Consider the following 24737-nt stretch of genomic DNA (forward strand, 5'->3'; position numbering starts at 1 on the left):
ATGGTCCTCAGAAAGGCACAGCCCAGGAAAATAAATAGGCATTCCACGCCCCCGCCCCCAATTTGGGGAGAGGATGCCTGTTTGGGCTCTGGCTACACCGACTGCCTGAATATACTCATGAAGGTAAAGAGCACGCGCTATCTAGGGCAACTGGGGAGAGTTCTGCATCGTGGGACCAGACAGCCTCTAATCCGAGGCAGGGGACCTGAGAGGTTAGAGGGCTCCAAGGGCCTGATCTGTGGGGAGGACCCCATAGGTGGCTCTCTGTTGCACGGCTCCAAACGCCCCATAGCCGGACCCCAGGATTTCTGACGAGCCGACTCCTCCCTCCTGGCTCCAGCCCTCCCCACCAGACCCCGCTTCTCTGCTGCCAGCCCACGCCCCGCCCCTTTCATTGTCCTCCCCTCCTGTTTATACACAAAGACCCCAGCTCCCTTTCCTCCTCTCCTCCCTCGCTCTTTCCTCTCTCTTTCAGTCATCTTCCCTTTCCCCCTTTCTCTTCTCTTTCTTTTCTTCTCTCTCTCTCTCTCTCTCTCTCTCGTCCTCCCTCCCCATTTCCTCCTCTCCCCTCCCCCAGACCTAGGCTAAGGGATTTCAGAACCGGGGGCGGAGTGGAGCTCGGTGGAGGATTAGAAGCAGCGGATGTGTTAGGAGAGGTTGGTCGAGATTTCCACCACCACCCCGCCCCACCCTCCGCTCCTCTGTCGCGTCGATCCGAAAACTTCTTCTTGGGGAAGAAAGCCTTTTTTTGTTTTAACGAGAAAAGGGAAGAAAGGAGACGGGGAGAAAAGGAACCAACCCAACCCTCCTTCCCTGAAACAACCCAGACCAGATCCACCCGGATCCCCTCCCTTGGCTTGGGCGAAAGAGATCGCAGAGCAGCGGCTGAATTCCCTCCCCTTCCCCAGCCAGCGCGACCCAGAAGGAGCCGCTGCAACCCGCCACGCTTCCAGCAGTCATGGGCCAAGCGGGGGATCCGGCCCGCCGTTTGCCCCACAGCGCCAAGATCAAGCTGGCTTGAAAGTGGCCAGGGACTCCTCTCTCTTCCATACGTTCCCAAGATTGGGCGATTCCTTCGTCGGTGCCGTAGCCGGTGCTGTGAGACACCAGACCTAATCCGGAGAAAGATCTCTTTTATCCTGTCGGCGGCTGCTCATCCTCTCGGACGCCTGGGTTTTAACGGGTCCCCTGAGCATCGTGCGTCAAAGGAAGACGGAGAAAGGACGTTCCTTGATCTCAAGAAGTCCACGCTTTCTCTTCCGCCCAAAGCCATTGATCTCCCGTCCCGTCCCTGCGGGGCTTTGGATCTCTCCGGTTAGGGGGATATATTATTTCCACTGCTGATCAAAAGATTGCTTTGAACTGCTGTTCCATCTTCGGCCGCCTGGGTTTTAACGAGTTAATGGAACACTCCCACTATTGATTTTAAAAGGCTTTCTCCACATTTTTTAAAAAGAAGACCCTTTTTCTCCAGGCACTTGAATGCTTGGAATTCCCTGGACAGAAGAATTGTTCGTCAAGGATTATTCAGCCTCCCACTTGCATTATTCCCTCGGACGCCTGGGTTCCAATTGAGCTGCTGAGATTTGAGTCCATCTTCCCTGTTGCTTTGCCTAGCCCCGACTGTGCTTCCTCTACAACCCTGGCTTCTGACCCAGCTGAGAAGTTCATAAGGTGGCACTAGGTACCAAAGTCAACCTTCTGTGTCCTGCTGCTGTTGATTCTGCTGACCCTCGAACTCCTGGAATTGCTTGACATTCGGACTCCGGGTAAACCTTGCTTCCATTCATCTTGTGCACAGCTCTCTGACGCCCCTATACCCCCGTTGTTCCTTTTCAAATTTGATCTGTTGTTGAGGATTTAAGATATGTACGTATCCCTTTGCAAAATGTAAACAGTTTGACGTAGAGGTAGCGTTACTTCCAAGAAATAGAATTTTAAGAGCACTCCCCTACCCTCCGGGTACATGACTTCAGTGTGACTTTCTAATCCTAAAGCATTTCCTTTGTGCTCAGCTTCAGTTTAAAGAAATGTTCCCCACTCTTTGGGTCAAATATCTGCAGGAGGAGGTGGATTAGCTGTCAAATATTATTACCATTCCAGCAGCCAGCTATGAGGAAATTCACTTTATATCTACTGTTTCCATGCGGTTTGGAATCTAGGTTTTCCTTTCTAAACTTGAAGTCATGAGATCTTCTTGGTTTTGATCAAGATTAAGAAATCGGAATTAATTGTCACGGTTCATGATTCTCATTTGCTGGGTCAGATTACAGCACCTCAGATTCTAGACTAAAAGTGCAATGCTATGCAGAATTACTCCAGTCAATGGGCTTAGAATAGAGTGTCCTCTATTGCACTACCAAATGCTCGGAAGCCAGCAGTCTAGACTAGTTGATCTAGTAACTACCATCCCCAGTCTTGTATTCACATGAATACAAGAATGCACTGAAAAAGCATTTTTTTAAAAAAATCAGCATTTTCCCTCCTTCCTTGCCCATCATACTCTTGTAGCTGATCCTGACTGTGTAGACAAAGATACATTAAAGCACATTCAGATATCGCTAATTCTTAGATGCTGCTAGTCCCTCCTTCTCTCTCATACACATCCCTCAGCCTGCATTTGGATGCCTGGGTTCCTTGTGTGAAGACCCACGTGTGGAGTTGTCACCACCCTGGGGCGTGAGAGGGAGCATGTGTGACGTGTGTGGAAAGGGTGAGTGGACTGAGTGGGTAGGGGGAGAAAACAAATACCAGGAGGAGCCAAAAGGAGGGTTTTTCTTACTATTTTCTGTCCTCTTGCTCTCTCTTATTGAGTAGCTGGAGTTCTCTTTTCCACCTCCCACCACTTCCCTCTTGAATCTCCTCCCTTCCCTTTTCCTTACAGTTATCTTTCCCTCCCTTCTCCCTCCTCCTGATTCTATCCCTTTGATTCCCTTTTCCTCCTTCCCCAATCCTCTGGGTCCCCTCTTACTCCCTTTTTTTAGCCCCTCCATTACGTTTCCACTTCTCCACCTGGATTCTTTTATTTTGCTCCGACTTTCTCTTTCCAATTGTTTCTCCTCTTTTCCTTCTCTCTCCCTTTTCCAGGTGGAAAGGAGGCCTTGACTCTCCTTCCTGTTTTCTCTCCTCCACCTTCATTTTTGACATTTCCTGTCATCTCTTCATCCCTTCCCTCTTGTTTGTTACATTCACTGAGTTTATTTTCCTCTCTTCCCCCCTCTGTTTTAATTGTAACTTACTCTTCTTTTAAAGAAAAAACACGCTGTTTCTTTTCTCAGGTTTTCCTTCTGTTTGTTCACTATCCCACGTGAAGATGTCTTCGGCTCCAGCACTGCCGGAGTGGAAGCTCCAGTTATTAGAGCGTCGGCGTAAAGAGGAGGAAGAGGCCCGCCGGCGAGAACGGGAGCAGCAAGATCGCATGGCTAAAATGCCAGCCTGGAAACGTGAAATCATTGAAAGACGCCGCGCTAAGCAAGGCTCTAATGCTTCTTTCTCAGAATCTGGTGGCCCAGGAGGGACAGAAAGTGGGGCAGCCCCCACCCCTGCTGCCCCACAGCCCTGCCAAGAGGGGGATTTAGAGAGCTCTGTGCTGCAGGAGAAGATTGGCCCAGTCCATCAGAACCCCTTCATTCAGCTGGAGAAGCGGCGCCACAAGGAGGTTGCCCCATTGGAGAGTGACCTCGCTAGTGCTAAGGCCAAGCAGATTGTGGATCTGTATGGGCAGATTCCCGGCGTCCGCACGCTACGTGCCGACAATGTCATTATCATTGAGACAGCCCCAGGGGCACCACCAGCACAGATGACCACTGACCGACACTCTGGGGAGTCCAAATCAGGCAGCATGGAGTCCCTCAACGAGCTGCTGGCACGTCGTGGGGGCAGCGTCACTGAGATCCGCGCCGGAGAGGTCTTCATTGTCAAGTCAGCTTTGAGCCGTAGTGTAGAGGACCTCAATTCGGTTGGTAAGGCTGAGTACCGGTCATCTCTGCCAGAGCAGCGCCGTGGGCGGGTAAGCAAATTGCTGAGCAGGTTCAACCAGGAGGACAGTGGTGGGCCTGTATCACCACGGCCAGTGAGATCCCACAGCACTGAGAACTTAACAGAGGGTACCTATGTGGCCAGGAAGCCTGGATATTTACCGACAGATCCCAGCCCCAAAAGGCAGCACCGTGACAGGACACCCAGCCCTCCCCGTGACCTACTAGGCCTCTCCTCACCAGTGCCCTTCACTGTGGCGTCTTATCGCAGCCAGTTTGAAGCCAAATCAAGCAGTGGTGAGGCTTGGCCAGACAGCCCCCCAAGACGCTCTCCAACAGGCAGAACATGGGGCAGAGAGGCTGCCTCCCCTGAGAGAGGGTCCAGACCAGACAGTATTGATTCTGAGGCTACGTTTGAGTTCTATCCAGCACCACCACCAGCACCGGTCGCTGATGATGATGTCCAGGGCAAGGCCTTGGCTAATCTACGGCTGCACTCCCGGAACTCCTTTGTGGTTGTGCCGCGACGGGCCTCAACCTCCCCACCCCCACCCACAGACCTCAGGCAGGAAGCCAACCCTTCTCCTTCTTCTCTCAGGCCCCCAGCCCCCACTTCCTGCTCCTCAGCCAGCTGTGAGCTGCTTCCCCTGGACACTGAAGATCCACCCGAGGCTGAGGCCATGAGGCGCAGCGGGAACAGCTATGCCAAGGAGGATGTCAGGGTGGGGGGCTTGGCTCATGCCTCGTCCCCCCACCCAGCTGTGCAGCGTCGCAGTGGCAACACCATCACGATCAACCCTCGCAAGGCCCCTGTGACACCTGTCACTGCAGTGGAGAACGGCATTGAGGGTGACTCTCCCACAGCTGTGGCTCCTGTGAAGAAACGCTACCCCACAGCTGAGGAGATCCAGGTGATTGGAGGCTACCTCTCACTGCAAAGGTCCTGCCTTGCAAAGAATGATCCACATCGGAAAAAGGTACGTGCAGCTGCCTACTGTGTTTCATAGGGCTTCAAACTCTCTTGCCATTTTCCGCCTTTGAGTAGGTCTCGTGTATTTCCTCAGAATGTGTTTTTCCATTTCTTCCCGGGCTTTGTCTGCTCTTTCCTTTGCTTCTCCTCCTCCTAATTTCTCTTCACATTCTGTTTTTTCTCTTTCATGTCTTTGTGCCCTTTGACACAACTGGCCCTGGCCCATAAGTGGCATATTTGTAACTTCGACACAACGGACACATAATGAGCTGCATTGAAATGACTTGACTTAGAGAGCCATTATGGTGTAGTGGTTAGAGAGTTGGACTAGGATCTAGGCGACCCAGGTTCAATTCCTCGCTCTGTCATGGAAGCTCACTGGGTGACCTTGGGCAAGTCACATACTCTCAGCCTAACATACCTTACAGGGTTGTTGTGAGGAAAAAATGGAGGAGAGGAGACTGGTGTAAGCTCCCTGTTAGGGAGAGAGGCAGGGTTTAAATAAAGTAAAATTAAAAAGTAAAAAGTAAATAAAAAACTTTCAGACCAAAAGAGTTGATGGGCAGCAAGAGGAGCCTGACCTGGTGAGATACTGCCCTGATTATCCTTAAAATTCCCCGTAACATATCTCTGTGTACAAAATACCTTCACTTGCTTTGTCTTTCTGAGGTAGATCACTGACATTCCCACTTTATAGAATGGCTAAATGAAGCCAAGAAAATACAGAACACCAACAACATTCATACTCGAAGAAGGATTTGAACCCAGGTCTGTCAGAGGCAAGCCCAGCATGCTAGCCAGAGAGTATCGTTATGTCTTCTATTTGAGCCACTCCTCTTAGTTCTTACAATGGTGCCTTCTTTCTTGTACATATGAAGAGACAAATTGTGTGCACGGTAGTGTAATTCATGGCCTTGTAAGGCAAAGCAGTGAACGGTTTTCCTCTAGAAAGTGTGAGGTGGTATTTTGAGAAGACGCACGCTGTTAAATGAAAAACTTTGGGTTTTTTGTTGCCTTTCGCTGACTCTTGAGCTCTTTGCTCTACCCTTCATCTCTCCCCACCTTCCACCTTTTGCTAGCCCCTCATCCTCAGAAAAATTCTGCTTTAGCCCAAGATGAATTTTAAGCTGCTCCCCAAATTAAGGTCAGCTGCAGTTAACCTTTGACTTAGAGCTCTGGTTTAATAATGGGAGGATTTTCACTGGTTACCAAAAGCGCCTTTGAGTCTTCCTCATGGAGTCCGTTGTGATGGTTGCTAACTTAGGACAGAATGTGGAATAGAAATAGAATACAGATGATCGCTAATGTAGGTTTTTATACCCTTTCCCCCAGACTAGTTCAAGCTCATCAGAGCTCGGAGGCTCAGCAAGGTCAGTCATAATACTTGGATGGGAGACCACCAAGGAAGACTGGGTTTGTACATGGAAGAAGGCAATCAGTTCTCTGCTTATCTCTTGCCGTGAGAACCCCTTGAGGGGTCACAATAGGTCAATTGTGACTTGGCAGCACTTATTTATTATTATATAGCTCTTTCCAATTAGTTTTTGTTTTAATATAATAACACTTGACTTTTATATAGTGCTTTCAGTGTTCAAACACTTAGCATGCACTTTGTTGTAATCTCTACAACAACCTTGTTAAGCAGACCTGTATTTATTATCCCTGTGTTATGGGTGGGAGGCTGAGAAAGAGTTGCCTGTCAAAAGCCATCTGGCAAGTTCATGGCAGAAGCGAGAATTAAAATCAGAGACCTTTTTGGATTGCAGTCCATTCTTTGAAGCCACTATGCCGCACCAGCTTAAAATTGCTTCTTCAGATTCTTATCTAAGACCAACCAGTGAAAATAGCCATAATAAGTGGTACTTATAAATTCATACCCCAGGAGTCCCAAATACAACTCAAGCCCCCTGTTGTGTGGGCCAGGTTTTGTGAACATTCATCTAAAAACATGATACTTGCCTTAGTTCAAAGTGGGATTGAAAACATGGGTGTGGTTCACCAGCAATTGTCTGTCCAATTAAATTTCAACAGGTGTTGGTTTTTCTTTGTGAACGCTTGAAAGCGGCCATAGAAAAACTCCCCCTGTTAAGGATTCCAAACATGAAAGGGTCTATCTTGTGCGCTGTAATCACTTTTCTCCAATGCACCTGCTCCCTGCTTGTTCGCATTGCTGTGTGAATTGTGTCGAGTATGTGTGAGAACGAATGAACAGATATTTTCCTCAGGGTAAGAGATGTCCCTTTGGTTTGAATCCATTTCTTTTATATTGCAGTATCAGAGTATCATGAAATATTTTGTGAAATATTTTGTTGCAGTATGTATTCAAAATGTGGTAAATTTTGATGTTTACTGGTAATTGTTAACATTTGAAAAGGCCTAGAAGAAACTTGACTTTTACCACGAAGGCTCAAAGCCAACTGAATGCAATAAATATTCAAATGTCATCCCTATTTGCATCGCTTAACAGTAAAGGTCATTTTCCATGCCATTGACCATGTTTGCGTCTTCCAAGTTGTTTTGACATGCGTGTGTGTCAAAAACAAGCTGCATGATACAAACATTTCTAAGATATCCTGCTGGTCTTAAGAATTCCAGGCAAATTTCAACATATACTGAGTTTTGACAAGTATTGTTATATATAAATGTAGGTGCAAAAATACATCTTTCAATAAAACAAAGATATATCGATATTATCATTTTCACACTTACACCTTAGAGTGATGCATTTTCTCACCTATATACTTCAGATTTTTATATATATTTGAGCATCAGTTTTTTATAAAGCCAAACTAGAAGATCTCAAAAAGAAATATTTCTGAGCAGTGCCAGAGGTTCCACAATTCCCTCCCATTGCCTTTTTGTAGTCAGGGATCCTAGATAAGTGTTTTTTTCAAACCTGGAAGAAAAATTATGGTTGTAGAGGCAAGTTCAGGGAAGGAGGAGTAGGCAGGGAAAGGATTAAGCCACTGACTATCCCTTCTTCTCTTCAAATGGCGCTATTCTCTGCTGTTTTATAGATGTCCATCAAAACCCAAGTTGAGGTCTCTGTTGAACATCTAGTTGAGACAAGTGCCAAACAGACCTGAAAGTAAGGGAGGAAATGAGTCCTGATGTGTCTGTCTGTCTCCTTGAAAGTGTGGGGAGGGGTGTGGCAGAAAACATGGAGGGCGGGTTGCCTGGTGGCTGCTTTAGAACATTGATATTCAGTGGCTTGAAAGCCACATGTGACTCTTCTAAGCACCATTCCCCAGTGTGGCATGGTTGGGGATAAGACCTATGCATGAGGAGGATAAGACCCTTGCCGGGCTTCGCACATTGAAACAGCTGCACCAGATGAATGGGTTAGCTGCAACCCTCCTTGGGGTAGAAGCCTCATGTCAGCCGTGGAATTAAATGTGGCTTTTTTGGTTGATAGTAATTGCAAATGTGGCTGAACACGAGCTGCAGAGTGAGTATCAATGTTCTAGAATGTTCGATGTCTTAGCCGAGCAGAGGTGTATATAGCGGGCCCACACACATCATACAGTCCACAGGTTGCATGTGGCCTACCAAAGCCACATTGTGTAGCTGCATGTTTTCGTGATATAAAATAAGCAAGACAGGATGTATCAAAACCATAGAAGTTTCCTTTGCAGATCTTTCAGTGAGAGCTTAAGGATGAAAGTTAGGTTGTGGTTTGGGCTTTTGACAGGGCAGGGTAAAGTATCCAAACCATGTTTCCATGGCTCTTGCACTAAAATATGGCCAGCAAGCTACAGAAAAGAAAAAGCAGGGGCTTTGAATGTGAGTTATCAGCTGCCAAAGTGGGAATTTCTCATAGCCAGCATGGTATAGTGGACAGAGCGCTGGATTAAGATATGGGACCATAGGCTTCCCATCCCCCCACCCAGGGAGGGGGATCCCCTGCCCCCACCCGTCGTCCCCTGACCCTGCTCACCCAGTGCCCGTGCAGAGGAATCCTGGTGCATGCTGACTGAAAACCGTCCCTTTGAGCGTGTATGCATGCATCGCAGTTCTTTTCTTTGTCCTGTTGGAGAGGGAGGGAACGAAGGAAGGAGCTGTGGCACATGCATGCTGTTTCCAAAGAGGCATTTTTCAGTCAGTGCGCCTCGGGATTCCTCTGTGGAGAGGGAGTGTGGGAGTGTGCCTCTGCATAGCATGTGCATGGGAGGTAAGTCCCCTGGCAACCCTAGAAGACCAGGTTTGAATCCCCACTGCATCCTGGAAGTTCACTAGGTGGCCTTGAACCAGTCACTCTCTCCTAGCCTAAACTACCTCACACGGTTGTTGTGAGGGAAAAAATGGACAGGAGAGAACCAAGTGGTGAGCTACTTTGGTCCCCATTGCGGAGAAAAATGAGCTATAACTATCTAAACAAATCAATAGTTATTAATTGTCCTACTCCTCTGAGCTAATCAGGAGCAGGCCTAACACCAAAATTGGATTCCCCCCCAGCCCTGCCCATACACACACTCATAACAGACCACCATTTGAAAGAACGGTTTCCTGTGCAGCAGGGTACTGTCAAAATGTGTTTGCGAGTTAATCTCTAGTAGACAAGCAGTGATTTTCTTATAGTCTGCTGCCTCTTTCTCCAGACTAGCTTTTTTATCTGTCCCCCTTCTACTCATTTTGTCATTTTCATGAGGGTGAGAAGTACCTCAAAGAGTAACGCCTGTGCTGTGTATAGACAACAGTCTTAGACAAGATGGTGCCACCATGGACTGACCACTCTACTCAACACTTGCACAATCTACAGGCCCACCTGCTGCCTTGGAAATATTTCCTCCTTTCTAAAATGTAAACATATGAGGCTAGAGCCAGTATCCAAAAGATGTCAGCCCTGGATTGCATCCAAAAAGTACTGGCCTGAGAGGGAACCTTGGTGACTGGGCCAGCCTCAAGGGCATCTAGCTAGAAGACATACGCACATATACAGAAGCACTTAATTCAACTCACAAAAGGACTTTTTCATAGCAGCCACAGTGCACCATGGCAAGGGTCACCAGATGTGCCCCTGGCCAATATAGAGGCCCATTTCTTCTGTACTTCATAAGGGGGTTATTTAACTAAGTCGCTAACTACTTGAGAGGCATCCTTCTTTGCTGCTGAACTCCAGTGTTTTGTGCAGCCAGTGTCAAAAAGATGTTCATTATCTATCTAACACGTGCATAATTCTTCTCGCTAGGATTGCCAGCCTCCAGGTGGTAGCTGGAGATCTCCCAGGATTACCACTGATCTCCAGGCCACAGAGATCAGTTCCCCTAGAGAAAATGGCTGTTTTGAAAGGCGGCGTCTATGGCATTATTTACCCCTCAGGTCCCTCTTCAAACTCCATGCGTACTAGGCTCCACCCCCCCCAAATATCCAGGAATTTCCCAACCCCACAGCTGCCAACCCTACCTTGTTCCTTGTTTATTAACTCTATCCTCTCTCTTTCCATCTTCATACCGGCCTCTACCAACTAGAGAACTAAAGAGCTGAGATCTCTCCTTGGGGACTTGGTTAAATAACCCCCTCAAGGGGATGTTTTTTGTCAGTCTTTAATTATCATTTCTTAGTTCATCAGTCCCAGACTATCAGGCTGATGTCATAAAGGAATGGGGTTTCCAGACCACATCTGCATTACATTCTGTGCAACTAAGTTTAAAACTAACTTAAAATTCTTTGTTTCCCAGAACTAGAGCAGGTGGCCTTTTAAGTCCGTTCCAGCAAAAAAAAAAAAAAGGCCTAAACAGGCATCTTGTAGCACCATAAAGACAAATACATTTTAATTCTAGCATAAGCTTCCATGGGCTGGAGCCCTTCTATTGCATGAGGTGGGTCCTTGCTCGGAAGACAAATACTAAGCTATAAACAAAAAAAGCTGTAAATAGCAGGGTCAAAGGGCATGAAATGCAGAAAATACAGGTTGTGATGTTATAATGTAAAAGTGAAGTGTAATCAAGAGATGGACAGAGACCATTCACAATAGCAGTAATTTGGGATAATGGTATGTATCCTACTATAAGCTGGAGGAAGTTACTTCAGTCTAAGCAGCTTCCCGCCAATTTAAGTGGCTCTTCTAGTAGCTGTTGTTGAAAGGCAGAGTTACAGTGTCTGAACAAAACTTTCGCAACACTACTGGTTTTGATCCCCAAAATATAAGATTCTGTCCCCCTGCCCACCCTAAAGAGAAACAATTGCTGAGCTCCGAAGAGCTATGAACTGCTGCCAAAAGAAAGTATCAGCCGTGCACACACAAATGTGCATGGGTTGAAGAACTTGGTTTGCATCCGCACAAGTTTCTCTTCATCCTAGCCAGTATTTGTCTGAAGAAACTGCCACATTCCACAGGTGAGCATAACTCCCAAGTCCAAGCTAGGTACCTTTCAGAATTGTATCTGTACAATGTCTCTGTCCTGGCGGCAATGGCAGCTGTGGCAGGGGAAAAGCTGTATGTGTTGAAATTCTGCCTTCTGTGCGATCGTAACTACATGACACAGTGTCCCCATGTCCACTGGACCCAATCACAGATACTGAAGGCTAGTTTACATGCTATATTTGTTAGGGTGTATGTGTGTGTGAAGTGCCATCAAGTCACAGCCATTAGGTATATGCCTGTTTTAATATACACGTAAAAGATAACTTGTAAATGCAACATACACATATAAGTAACTTGTATGCCAGTGTGGTGCGGTGGATAACATGTCAAACTAGGATATGGGAGACCCAGATTCGAATCCCACTCTACCATGGAAGCTCACTGTGTGACATTGGGCGAGTTACACACTCTCAGCCCAATCTGTCTCACAGGGTTGTTGTTGTGAAAGTAAAACAAATGTGTTGTAAGCATCTGTGGGTCCCCACTGGGAAGAAAGATGGTGTACTGATTATTTAAAATCCAAAATGCATATTGTGCAGGATGTTACCTGTAGAAATAGAACCTCATGAAGAAACTAAAGGCAATGGAGCTTTATCATTGCCCATCCTTTAAGAAAGCAGATAGTAGGTTACCCATATAGGTTTTTAAAATCCCATATAATTAACATTACGTATATATCAGAGACTTTTAGAGTTCTTCCCATTTGTTCCCACAATAGATCAGGGCCAGATTGACAGGGGGGCAGGGGGGGTAGTCTGCCCCTGGCGCCACCAAAGAGGGGTGCCAGGTGCAGCTGCCAGCTGCCGGGAGTGTGCAGGCGGCAGCGCGAGGGGCTGGGAGGCCGCCGTGCCATTCGCCTGCCCTGCAAGATGGGACGGCCGGCAGGCGAATGGTGTGGGCGGCTTCCCAGACACCCGCGCTGCCTCTGCCAACTCTGCGGCACGCTAGGGCAGCTAGCGAGCCATGCGGGCGGCATGTTCCTCCCTTCGTGATGACATCACGGAAGTGACATCATCACACAGCGCCAGCAAGAGGAGCCAGATTTGGGTTGCCCTGGGTGCCGGCAACCCTAGATCCAGCCCTGCAATAGACTGGCTAGTGATCTCCTCTCCATCAGTCTCATGCTTCATATTTCAATTGTTCCTGCTCTGTTCCTATGGACTGTATTGCTTAGGATTATTGGGGCTAGCCTATTCTGTGGTTTTGTTGTCACGGAACATCTCACTCCTAAGAGTCTCAATTTTTTAGAATTTCAAAATATTGTATCCTCTAGCAAACATAGTTCACAAAGAAGATAAGGTGTATTTCTGAGCACTGAACGTGTACAGTTGCCCATTACGTCCTCGTAACTAATACAGTATCAGAACATGCCAACAACTAGCACATGTAGCTACAGAACCTGTTTTCTCACTGTTAAATGGGTACAACTCAGCCCGATTGTAATCTTTGTTCTGACCTCTGTGGTTCAGTACTCCCTCCTCTCCCATCCATCCAAATTGTCTTCATTCCAGCCAGCCATTCGTGATCCCCCTCAGGGAAAATTCCAGCTCTGCCTTTTCATCCCTTGCTGGCTCCTTTCTCACCCCCCCCCTTTCTTGTAGTACAAATGGCCCTTTTATCTTGTGGCCTGCTCGAAGCAGCTAGGCCTGGCTGGAGTCCCCCTCCTCCTTGCTTCATTTCTTTGGCCTGAGCTAGAGCACTCTGGCTTGGGCCCAGGGCTGACACAACAGCCTCTGAGAGGAAGTGAGTCTGGCTGACATCAGCTGAATGCGGCCCCTTTCCTCATCTGAGCAAGCAAATTGGTGAACTTCTTCGGCTCTTGTTTGAGCACAGGCACTAGACAGAAAGGGCATAGTTAAGACCTCTGGATTGGGGAGGAGGGGCTAATAGTAAGATAATTCAACAGATGCACTGTTTTAAAAGGGAAAAAGACAAATCCATCTCTGTCCTATTTTGGCCTTTATTCCAATTGCCCATGACAGAGGCCAGCGGGTTCTTTCCCTCACATCTGCAGTCTGGCATGTTGAGGTGGAGCCTGGGAGACAACAGGATTTGGAGAGGGGAGGGACTTCAAGGGGGTATAATGCCAGAGTCCACCCTATGAAGTAGCCAGGGGAACTGATCTGGAGATCAACTGTAATTCTGGTAGGTCACCAGTCCTCACCTGGAGGTTGTCAACCCTAGTCCATACTTTCTTCTCCATGAACTTCCAGTCTATCTCAGGCAGCCTATGAATTTTCTCCTCATTTTAAGAGAAACATACTTTTTGAACTTTCTGCAGGAAAGCCCATTTTTCTTCCTTTGAAGATAGGATCGCCTGCTTTCCTTTCCTGATTACTGTCTACCCACCTTGACCAACTCCTTTCTCTCTGGGACAGCCCTTCCCCCTAGGAGAATTGAGACCTTTTTCCAGCTGTCTCTCTGTTGGATGCAAGCTATGTTAACAAGCAAGAGAACCGAGACAAGACACAAATCTCCACTCTCCATCTCGGTAGTTGCTCTTTCTAGCCTAGAATTCCAAGCCTGTGTTCTTCTTTTCCTGGGCCCATAATGTTTTGGCTGCCTCTCAGACTCCCTTTGTCTCTTCCTAGCTAGCTTCATGCCAACTTGGACTGGCCAAATAGGCTTCTGGGTGAGGACAGAGAGGCTATGCCAGGCTGAGCAATGACATCACTTAGGAGTGCTGGAATTCCTCATGGTTGCTAATAGAGACATGGGTATATCCCCCAGGGTTTTTTGTAACATCAGAGACCTTTGACTGTAGAAGGGATGTTCTCATACAGGAATTATATTCCCACCATGCCTTCTGTATAGTAATGTAGTTCTGGGAGAAGTTTCAGGGGCCCGATGGAACTGAAGGGGAGTGGGAACTCAGAGACTTGGATTCCACACAGCTTTAAAGAGATGTTTGGAAACTAGACCATTAAAAAAACAGATACGAATGTCTGGCGATATAAAATTTATTAATTTATTTACATGTTTATAACCTTTTCTCCTCAATGCAGCTTTCCCTTTTATCATCACAACTATTTTGAGAAGTGGGTTAGGCTGGGAGAGAACAACTAGACAAAGGTCACCTAGCGACCTTCTGTGGCAGAGTGGGGATTCAAACCTGGGTCTCCCTGATCGCAATCCATTGCTCTAACCACTACACAAAGCTGACTGTCTTAAGTTTGCTAGCTGACCAGGAAAAAATGGGCTGGTGTGCTCTTGTGTATTTAGCAGCTGTTTAACATGTAGAAAAAAGGCAGTCAACTCTTGACCAGCTAATTTTCTGTGTAGCATAGCAAAGTTAGGCATGGGAAGTAGGACAGTTTTTTTAAAAAGCTGACAATGCTAATTTATTGTGGCAGAAGCTGTCCACTTCATGTATTTGATAAACATGCACTTGCCCATGAAAACTCTTGCCACAGTAAATGGGATAGGCTTTCAATGTGCAACAGGGTTCTCTTGTTTTTGCTGCAATAAGAGACAAACATGGCTCTTTTAGCGTTTGTTCCTCTTGGGAGTCACATGTACAGATGAGACCTGGAGTGAGATATAAAGCAAGACACACCACAGATACAAGATCATGTTGTACATTACTTAATCCAGGGTCATGACCCCCTCTTCTGTACTAACACAAATTAGAATCCTTACAGACCCCCAAAGCATGCAGTAGAGTGGTGGAAACTGTCCACCCCAACTAAGCATACAGCAGAGTGGTTAAAAGGGTGATTGAGGGTAATTAATTCATGTTAGATAATTTTGAGGATATCCCTTTACAGAAAGAAAGTGTGCCTGAAATAATCATGGGAGAATGAAAGAGAAAGTGCAGAACAATGTAGTAGGTTTTTTCCATGCCAGTTGGCATGATGGTTAAAATGTCAGACTCAGAAGAGAGAGGCCTGAGTTCAAATCCCCACTCTACTTTGGAGCTCACTGGGTATCCTTGGGCCAGTCTCTCTCTCTCTCTCTCTCTCTCTCTCTCTCTCTCTCTCTCTCTCTCTCTCAATCAGTCATGCGGGGGGAATAGGACTCAATCAATCAATCAAGACTTTTCCGCACACTCGACTTATTCCAGATTTTATTAGCAATTAATCCCCAAATATTTGAATTGGTTTGAGTACAGTTCTGCATGTTTGCCCTCTCTTTGCATTTTTATAGTTGTGGTGTGAGTTTGTTCTGCATATGCCTTTAAAAAAATCAAGATTTTCAAGTGAGGGTGCTATCTTCAGCAGCAGCAGCATTGTTGACGTCACAGCACACACCCCTTTTTGCGCATGCTTATTATCAATAAATTGATATAAGGACCGGATTTTTAAAAAAGATTGAAAATGAACACATGAGGAAGCATAAAAGGGGAGCAGCTCTGCCACCCATACCTAAGTCCCCACCCACCCAAACTAGAGAGGCCTACCCAGGCTGATGCAGAGCCAGGAGGTAGAGGCCAGCACCAGCAGGTGAAACTGACCTCGGGACAGAGCATGAAGCAGCAGCGGTTACGTGCTTTTCAAACATGCCCCTTTTTCTGGTGCCAGAAGTGACCACCCTTATTCCCCTGGATTACCGGAGCACTTTACAATTCGTTTTTTAAAATGGTCAATTTTATATCGATAGATCAACTTACTGTTGTACTAAAAGGTGCAGCAGGGTCTCTGGATTCCCAGCTTTCATTTTTTTTAAAAAAAGTAAGTATCTAGCCCTCTTCCATTGTAGAGATATGCCTTTTACTTTTATCTCCAGAAGGGAAGGGTCTGGAGACTTCCTTTTAAAAAAAAATGAAAGATGGGAATTTGGAGAACCTGCTGCACATTTTATTATAATGATAGGTTGATATAACAATATGAAATTGACTGGAGAAAAGAGTGCTGTGATCAAGGCTAGCCAACCAAGAGCCAGGATAGGATAAATGAGCCAAGCACTAGGATATGTACCATAGTGAGGGTTGGAGCCATGAAGAAATCAGAGTTGCTTCACCTTACTGTCCTGCTGCTCTTCCCAGCTGGCACATGAAGAGAGGCAGGAGATGTGGTGCCTTGTTTTCTGGACAGGTCCTTCCAAAAACAAAAGGTTCATGGCCCAGGAGGTGGGGGGCCATTCTACTCACCTGAGGATCCTGACTAGGGTTCCTAGGTCCCTATATCCCCCCATGAATGAGGACCCGATACATGCCGGCCACGGGAGTGCTCCTGTGCTCTGCGCAAGGCCAATTCTTTGAGAATTGTCCCATTTAGGGCCCAAATCAGTCCCAAACAAAGCCCAAAAGCACTCCTGTGGCCTGCGCAATGATATCACTTCCAGAAATGACATAATTGCATCCAATGGGAGCATGAATGCCATGCATGTTCCCAGGGTGCCTGCCAGTGGTTGGCTCAAAACCTCCCACTGGTTGCCAGTGACCAGTGGGCAAGCAGGTAAACTGCCGGGAGATTGCTCACCACTGGTGGGCACCTGGGATCCCTAGTCCTGACCCAAAGGTTGAAGACTGCTGGCACAGAAGGCAGTATTTATACATGGTAGTGGCACAGTTTGGAATTTCTTGAGTCTTGACTTAAATATTTCATACCCCTCCAAAAGGCCTGGAGAAAGAAAAGCCCTGTCTCTTTAACAGAGGATTAAATGGCAAACCACCTCCCCACCAGGGGTCACCATAAGTCAGCTATGACTTGAGGGCACTCTCCACTCCAAGAGGCTGTTATATACCTGATAATGTTATTTATCTGCATGCTATGAAAACCTTCAGCTACCCATTTCCACACATGAAGCCTCTATTAAAATAACGTATTCAGGCCTGTCAGCAACCCTAACCTCTTTAGATACACTTCCAGTGTAAAGCAACAGCCTTCTTTGGGGGGCCCAGTACCGAGCCCTTCATGAGGTGGGTCCTGAGCTTCCATTCTAAAGTCTGGCCTTTACACCACCATTGTTGCATTGACTGGAAAAGCAGGATTCAGGTTAGACCCTTGACAGGCAGCTGATGGCATCTGCCTGGAACAGCTAAATACTTTGAGCTGCCTCGGGGGTGTGGGTAGAAGCATCTCGCCTAAAATGCATATGCTTGTAAAGCTATGTACATAATCACCACATGTGACACTGGGGTTCCATGACTAGATCTTCAGATGTGTATTTAGCTAAAACACAGCTGTGGAAAGAGGCCAGCATGGATTGGCTGCTGCAGCACTGGAGAAAAGAAATGACTTACCCTCTCCTATATGCCATTCCCCCAATCAAAAATGGCTTCCTAAATGCTACTTTCTGCCACAGTAAGCACAAAGAGAGGTCCAATACAAACCCCTGTATTTTCCTCCTCCCAAGGAGGGAGCACAGCACAGCGGAGCATTTCTGATTAAGAAATGACACAGAGAGAAAGAGTTAACCCCAACTGATAGCCTCCCTTCCCATAGATCTTTTTCGAAACTAAAAAACACCTCTTGAGATCTAGTCACAGTGTTGGTCGTTGACAACACATTGTGGATAGTAATGTTTCTCTAGTGTAACTCTAAGTACTTATTTGCCATGACAGGGTAAATCAACACAGCTGGTAGAGCTGAGCCTTTGGCAATGCAATGTAATGTTGGAGAGAAAGGGGTTGTGTGTTGTGAATAAGAGTAGGGGTGTCAAGCTACTGGCCCTGTTGTTCATTTGTGAAACATTAAAGTGCATGTATCATGGAAGACTGAGCAGGCTATAGAATGGGGAGGGGGGGTTGCTGGCAGAAGCCTTCTGCTGTGTTTTTCCAAAGGAAGTCATTAAAAAGTACTGAGGTCAGTGTTTATGAAGTTGCCACAGTTACTGTGGAAGGGCAGCTCTTCACCTCTCTGGAGCAGATGCCCTTAAAAAACCTCCCACCCCAGGCCTTCTGCTTTTGGTTTATACTCAGCCCATCCTCATGCTAGCTGTGGCTGCCTTGGGCTGCAGGGGAAAAACATTCCTGGCACTGATTTGAACTTGATCTCGCTGGTTTCAGCCCAGCCTCAGCTCTGAGGGGAATTCTGCCGGGTCCTTCCTAAGGGATAGAAAAGAGCAAGAGTCCAGTAGCATCTATAAGACTAACAAAATTTGTGGTGGGTGTATGAGCTTTCGGAGTCACTGCTCACTTCTTCAGAAACTCACTTCCAAAGAAGTGAGCTGTGGCTCATGAAAGCTCAAATGAAAGCTACCACAAATATTGTTAGTCTTATAGGTATCGCTGGGCTCTTGCTCTTTTCTACTGCTACAGACAGACTAACCCGGCTACCCATCTTGATCTGTCTTCCGAAGGGATGTTCATTATACCAAGGAAGGTGTAAATCTGGTGCTGAGACAAAGGGAAGATTTGTTGGTAGAAAACAGGAAAAAGACAGAACCATAAAGTTCACACTACTTTGCTTCTGGTTCATATATTCTTGGCATTTTTCCCAGTTCTGTGTTGGAGCAACAGTGGGCAGCAAATGAAGGCCTTTGGGATGCGTAGAGTCTCCAGCTTCTGTACAGGCCTTGTTTCTGTTCCATTGACATCAGCGCAATATATAAAAATGGAGTGCGTCTCCTACTAAATTTTGCATCCCAGGCTGCTGTTAAAGGCACAGGAGCAGAGCCAGAGATGAGGGGAAAGCTTGCAATCCTCTACATGTGCTAACTTCACATAGCATTCTTAATTTGCAAAGTGAGTTACAATCTGTGTTGAATTTGTCCTCTAGAGACCTTTTGAGGAATATCACTGTAGTTCCCATTTCACTGAAAGAGCACCAAAGCTGTGAGATGTGTCTCAAGGCCAGCCAGAGAATCTGTGGCAAGGACTCAAAATGAACGGTCTCCATGCACAGTTTTTCGTCGGCCTGACCACAGTTGGTCTGCCGATGTTCGTTTCTTTGTATCTCCCTTCAGGTTCTGAGCTACTGCTGAACTTACTCTCCCTCCAAAGTTTTGTATGACTCCCTGCCACATTGCAACTTCTTAGGATCTCCCCCCAACCAAAGGTTTTCAAATGAGGGTACAGTTACAACAGATTATGTCTGTCTCTTTAGGAGCTCTGCAGTCATGAAAGAGAATTCATTGAGGGGTTCTTCTCCCCTTTTACTTTTTCCTTGGTCCTTTTGCTCACCTTCCCTTTCTGCTTGCTAGAGCTAGCAGGACTCTCGTTTTGCCCCACAGCTGAAAGGAGAGAAGGAGATTGTGGGAGAAACCATTACTGCATCCTCTCTGAGGCCTAATGTAACCTTTGAGTTATGATGACCTGGAAATGCTATTACATGCAAAGCATTGGACTCACTGGAAGTTTAGGGGCCCCATCAAATCCTTACATTTGCATCTGGTCAACTGCCCCATTGTAAGGGTTCTGTATTCAAATCCAGTGTGTTTACCCAGCTGAGTTACAACCAATGACCATCTGTGGTTTCTGGCTTCCATCCCTCTCTTTGATTTCCCACACGTATCTGGTAAAGATTGCACAATTCTGCCTTTACAGTAAGCGATCAGTTATGCTGATGCTTTGGTATTTTTCTTTTTCTTGTCACGAAGTCTATTAGGGCTGAACATGCAGTTGCTGAAAAATGAAAATAACTGCATGGAGGAGAACTGCACAGTTGTACATTCCAGGCTGCAGTTACACCTGTTCCTTTCCTTTTTTTATTTATCTTGTGAAGACGGATGTTGAACTTGGACAGTGGCACAAAGGAAAAGCCCCCAGCTCTATTTCTGAAACAGGGCAAGCAGACAAGGATGAAAGCTCAAAGTTAGGATTCCAGGACTACAGTCCCCGTACCTTTTGCAACTGCAATATTGAAATGAGGAACGTTGCTTTCTCTTAATCCTAGAGCAAAAGATATTTTGTACTTTTTTTTAAAAAAGCCAGCGTGAAGTGAATAGGTCTCTCAATGGCTACTAACTAGGATAGCTAAGTAGAGCCTCTATTCAGTGGCAGTATATCCCTGGGATTTACTGTTTGTATATCCCAGGGATATATGTTTGAATATGTTGTTTATTCCCAATCCAAATCAGGCCCCTGTGTGCCTGAGAGTTGAAATTTCAACAATATGCTTGGTAAGATATGGGAGAAGACCATAAATAGTGTCACATGCAGTTAGGCTGCAAGTAAGGTTGGCAACAGGTAGGCTTCCCAGTTGTTCACCAGTGGCAAGCAATCTCCTGGGGTTTTGCTCTGTTGCCCGCTGATAGCTGGTGATTGGTGGAAGGTGGCAAGCCCCCTGGAGATTGCCCATCACCAGCAAGCAACCCGGGAAAGCACACACCAGGTGTGCTCCCAGTGAGGCATGATGTCACTTCCTGGTGTGAAGTCATTGCACCAGCCAAAGGTGTGCTCCCGCACTTCGCTAGGACCAATTTCGGCCGCAAATGGGCCAGAATTAGCCCTTCACAAAGTGCAGGAGCACACTTATGGCCGGTGTGATAATGTTGCTTCCCAGAAGTGACATCATCATGCAAGAGCCAGGAGTGCATGCACAAAAAGAAGCACCCATAAGGCACAAGGTAGTGCTAGGTGTCCCCCCCTCTTTCGCTGAGAGGGGGGACCTGCCAACTCTAGCAATAGGAACAAATACAGAGGGGAACACTGTGTGGTAACAGATAATGAATCAAAAGACCCACAACAGTAAGGACTAGCAACTTAACATAAAGTCTACAAAGTACAGCACACACTTATGGTGTAAGTTACTAACCACTTTTATGAACAATATTAATCACAAAGGCCACTAGCCTGTTCCTTTTCAATACAAAATGAACACAAGGATTGCACAAACAGAAAGTCCACACTCCCCTATGGGGAAGACGTCCCAAAATTGTCTCTTAATGAAGCAAGTCACTCCTTTTTACTTAAATCACAGTGGAATGTGTTCATCATTTGACCACCGTGATTAAGGAAAAAGAAGTGACTCGCTTCATTAAGAGACAATTTTGGGATGTCTTCCCCATAGGGGAGTGTGGACTTTCTGTTTGTGCAATCCTTGTGTTCATTTTGTATTGAAAAGGAACAGGCTAGTGGCCTTTGTGATTAATATTGTTCATAAAAGTGGTTAGTAACTTACACCATAACTCTAGCAATAGGTCTGGAGGTGGGGGGGGGGGGAGTCCTGTCCCTTTAATAGAGGCTTCCTGTGTGAAAATGGGCAGTTGAAACTTTTCACAGCACATGGATAAACCAGTGTAGTGTAATGGTTAGGGTCAGGCTAGGATCTGGGAGTCCCAGGTTTGAATCCTACTCTGCCATTGAAGATTGCTGAGTATCCTTCACCAGTCTCACATTCACAGCCTAACCTACCTTACAGAGTTGTTGTGAGGATGAAATGGAGGAGAAGAGAATGAAACAAGCTACTTTTGGTCCGTATTTGTGGGGGAAAGGTAAGGTATAAATGAAGAAAATAAATAATAAACCATCACCGGGTAAGGCACAGTCCATGAAACCTCTGTTCATGGGACAGGACTTTTTCTTTCCAGTTGTGAGAGACCAATTTATACAAGCATAAAAGCTGCCTTATACAGATTCAGACCACTGGTCTATCTGTCATCTCCTCTGATTGGCAGCTGCTCTCCAGGGGCTCAAGCAGCAAAAGGTCTTTCCCACCATCTGCTACCTGTGATGCTTTCATCAAAGATGCTGGCGATTGAACTTGGAAGCTTCTACAGGCAGAGAGTGTTCCCTTCCCTGCCCTCACTTGAGCAAGGCCACTAAGCAGGCTTCAGGCCTAAACCAAGGGCTGCAAGCCCAAAACTGACACCTGCTCCACTAGACAACAACAGAAGCTGTCCCCCTTGTGTTCGTCTCCTTACAATTGAATCCTTAGCTAATTTGCCTGTTTCCATCCCTGGTGTTTCCATCACCCCCTTACCCACATCACAGTTCTTCCGAAAACAGGAAGCAGAAAATGTGTGTAGCGGAAATGAGAGGGCCTCTGCATGCAACAGAACGCACTCTGACTAGTTCAGCTCAGGAAGCGGTTACGGCACTTAATAAAGACGGAAGAAGACAGTCATTAGGCTGGGCTGAAAAGAGAGTGGGGGAGTTATGAACAGGGTTTTAGTTCTTCTGCCATTTCTTACCATGTGTAAGGAATCCCAGACAAATTACAGATTCCTGAGATTCTCTATAGGCTCTTTTAAAAACTAAGATCCTAGCCCTCATTGCTTTGAAACATGCATAAAATACGACTGGTACAGAATAATTCAGTGTTCTAGAGATTCTGTCCTTTATGAGGCTGCTGGCTGCCAGCCTGCCCTTCTAGTAAATGTGGCTACCTCCAAACCATTTTCAAACCTTGGAGGCGGGGGTGGGGTGGGGAGAGTGGGGAGAGTGGGGGTGGGGAGAGTGAAACATGGCTGGGCTAGTGCTTGCCAACCTCCAGGTAGAGCTTGGAATTCTCCTTGATTTACAGACAATTAGGCTCAGTTCCTCTGGTGTAGAGATCTCTGCTGTAGAACATCTTAGTCCCTTCTGTTCTCTGAAGCAAACCAGGGGCTAGATAATGCGGGCTAATCTCTAGGGAGTTACTAGGGTCAGAGATAAGAAGATGTTGTCTGGGGGCAGAGAAGTGGATCAGATCTATAATGCTCAACCTGTGTGTGGAGGGCATGCTGGTGTGCCACAGGAGAACTAATATGCCACAAGATAAATTAAAGAATTAATGCAGACTCCCATGAGCTCTATAATACAACTGATGGAGGAGGCTGCCCACTACATCTATACATGCTCTCGCCTTGACTCCTTCCTGTCAGCTTCTTCTGGGGATAGATCCAGAGGAGTTAGCCGTGTTAGTCTGTAGTAGCAAAATCAAAAAGAGTCCAGTAGCACCTTTAAGACTAGCCAATTTTTCTTGTAGCATAAGCTTTCGAGAATCAAGTTCTCTTCGTCAGATGCCTGATTCTCCCCTCCTCTTCTGTATCTACCCAGTTTGGATCAGGCATCTGACGAAGAGAACTGTGATTCTCGAAAGCTTATGCTACAATAAAATTGGTTAGTCTTAAAGGTGCTACTGGACTCTTTTTGATTCTGGGGATAGGTAATGCTGCTGAACTCTGCTTCACGGGTGATTATACAGAAGAATACCTACCCTCAAAAGACACTGCTCATTGTGTTTCTGAGTCACTTCTAATCAGGATAGGGTTGCCAACTCCAGGTTTGAAAATTCCTGGAGATTTGGAGGTGAGGCTTGAGGAAGGTGGAGTTTGAGGAGGGGAAGGATCCCAGCGTGGTATAATGCCATAGAGTCCATCCTCCAAACCGGCCATTTTCCCCAGGGGATCTGATCTCTGTCCTCTGGAGGCAAGTTATAATTGCAGGAGATCTCCAGGCCTCACCTGGAGGTTGACAACCCTAAACCAGGCAGAAAAGATAGGCGGTAAAGTTCTCTGAGAGAGTACTTATTTTTACTGTTCCAGAAATGAAGCTTTCAATGTAAGAGTGAAATGTGCCTCCTACTTTAATTTTTTTTTAAAAAAAATGCGCTTCAGCTATCAACAGTTTAAAAAATATTAGAGGAGTCCAGACTATACCCAACTATATCTGTGTGTACTATTTCTTTATTACATTTTCCCCAACCTTCCTTCAAGGAGCTCAAGGCAGTGCAGTGTTTTCCCTGCCCCCATGTTATACTCCCATCAAACCTGTGAGGTAAAATTAGGCTGACTGGTCCAAGGTCACTCAGCAAGCCTCATGGCCAAGCAAGTGGGGATTTGAAGCTGGCTCTCCTAGATCCTAGTATGATCCATGCTGGCTCTTTCAGGATCTCTCTTAAGAAGAACATGAAGGAACAAGCTTTAGGCTGGATTGTGAACTGTTCACACGTGTTGAGAAAGTAATAAAATTAGTCTATCCCTCCCTGAACAGTCAACATTTGGTGAAATTGAGGAGTATCCCAGAGCTTGGCTCTATTAATTCCATGATAATTTTAAAAGACAATTTTTAAAAATTTTATACTGGGTCTTAGGGTTGCCAACCTCTGAGTCGGGGCCTGGAGATCTCCTGGAATTACAAACTGATCTTCAGTCTGAGGACAGGAATCAGTTCCCCTGGTGAAAATGGCTACTCTGGAGGGTGGACTTGCTGAGATCCCTGCCCTCCACAACACTGCTCTCCGAGGGCTCCACCCACAAATCTTCAGGAATTTCCCAACTGAGGGCCAAGCTACACATGACGAATGACACTTGAACTGCAAGTGGATTGAGTGGAGGGCAAGTGAACAGGGAGAAATACACTTGCTGTTCAAGTGTCATTCGTCATGTGTAGCTTGGCCCTGAGAGTTGGCAAGCCTAGGGGCTACAAGTTCTAGGAATGAGCAGTAACGAGGATTAAATGTTTGCTGTGAAGTAGCTTGCTGATAATAATTACATGGGGGGAACAGCATAGGGGAAAATCCCCCATCTCTCCTGGAAATTGCAACCCCAGTGTCTACAGTCTGTGAAAGAGTTCCTTTAAAATGATCACAGATCTACATGTAACATTTGTGGGGGGGGC

At 46.3% G+C, this 24737-nt stretch overlaps 1 protein-coding gene across 1 annotated transcript in view; it reads left to right on the forward strand.

The window, feature by feature from the left end:
- The first annotated feature begins 463 nt into the window (after positions 1 to 463).
- PPP1R18 (protein phosphatase 1 regulatory subunit 18) overlaps positions 464 to 24737 on the forward strand; it is a 38993-nt gene continuing 14719 nt past the window's right edge. The window contains exons 1-2 of the mRNA XM_054977647.1: positions 464 to 1769; positions 3279 to 4954. Coding sequence (XP_054833622.1) covers positions 3314 to 4954 — 1641 coding nt within the window. The 5' untranslated portion in view covers positions 464 to 1769; positions 3279 to 3313. The remainder of the gene's footprint in view (positions 1770 to 3278; positions 4955 to 24737) is intronic.

Source organism: Eublepharis macularius, chromosome 4, assembly GCF_028583425.1.
Source record: "Eublepharis macularius isolate TG4126 chromosome 4, MPM_Emac_v1.0, whole genome shotgun sequence".
NCBI classification, from domain to species: domain Eukaryota; kingdom Metazoa; phylum Chordata; class Lepidosauria; order Squamata; family Eublepharidae; genus Eublepharis; species Eublepharis macularius.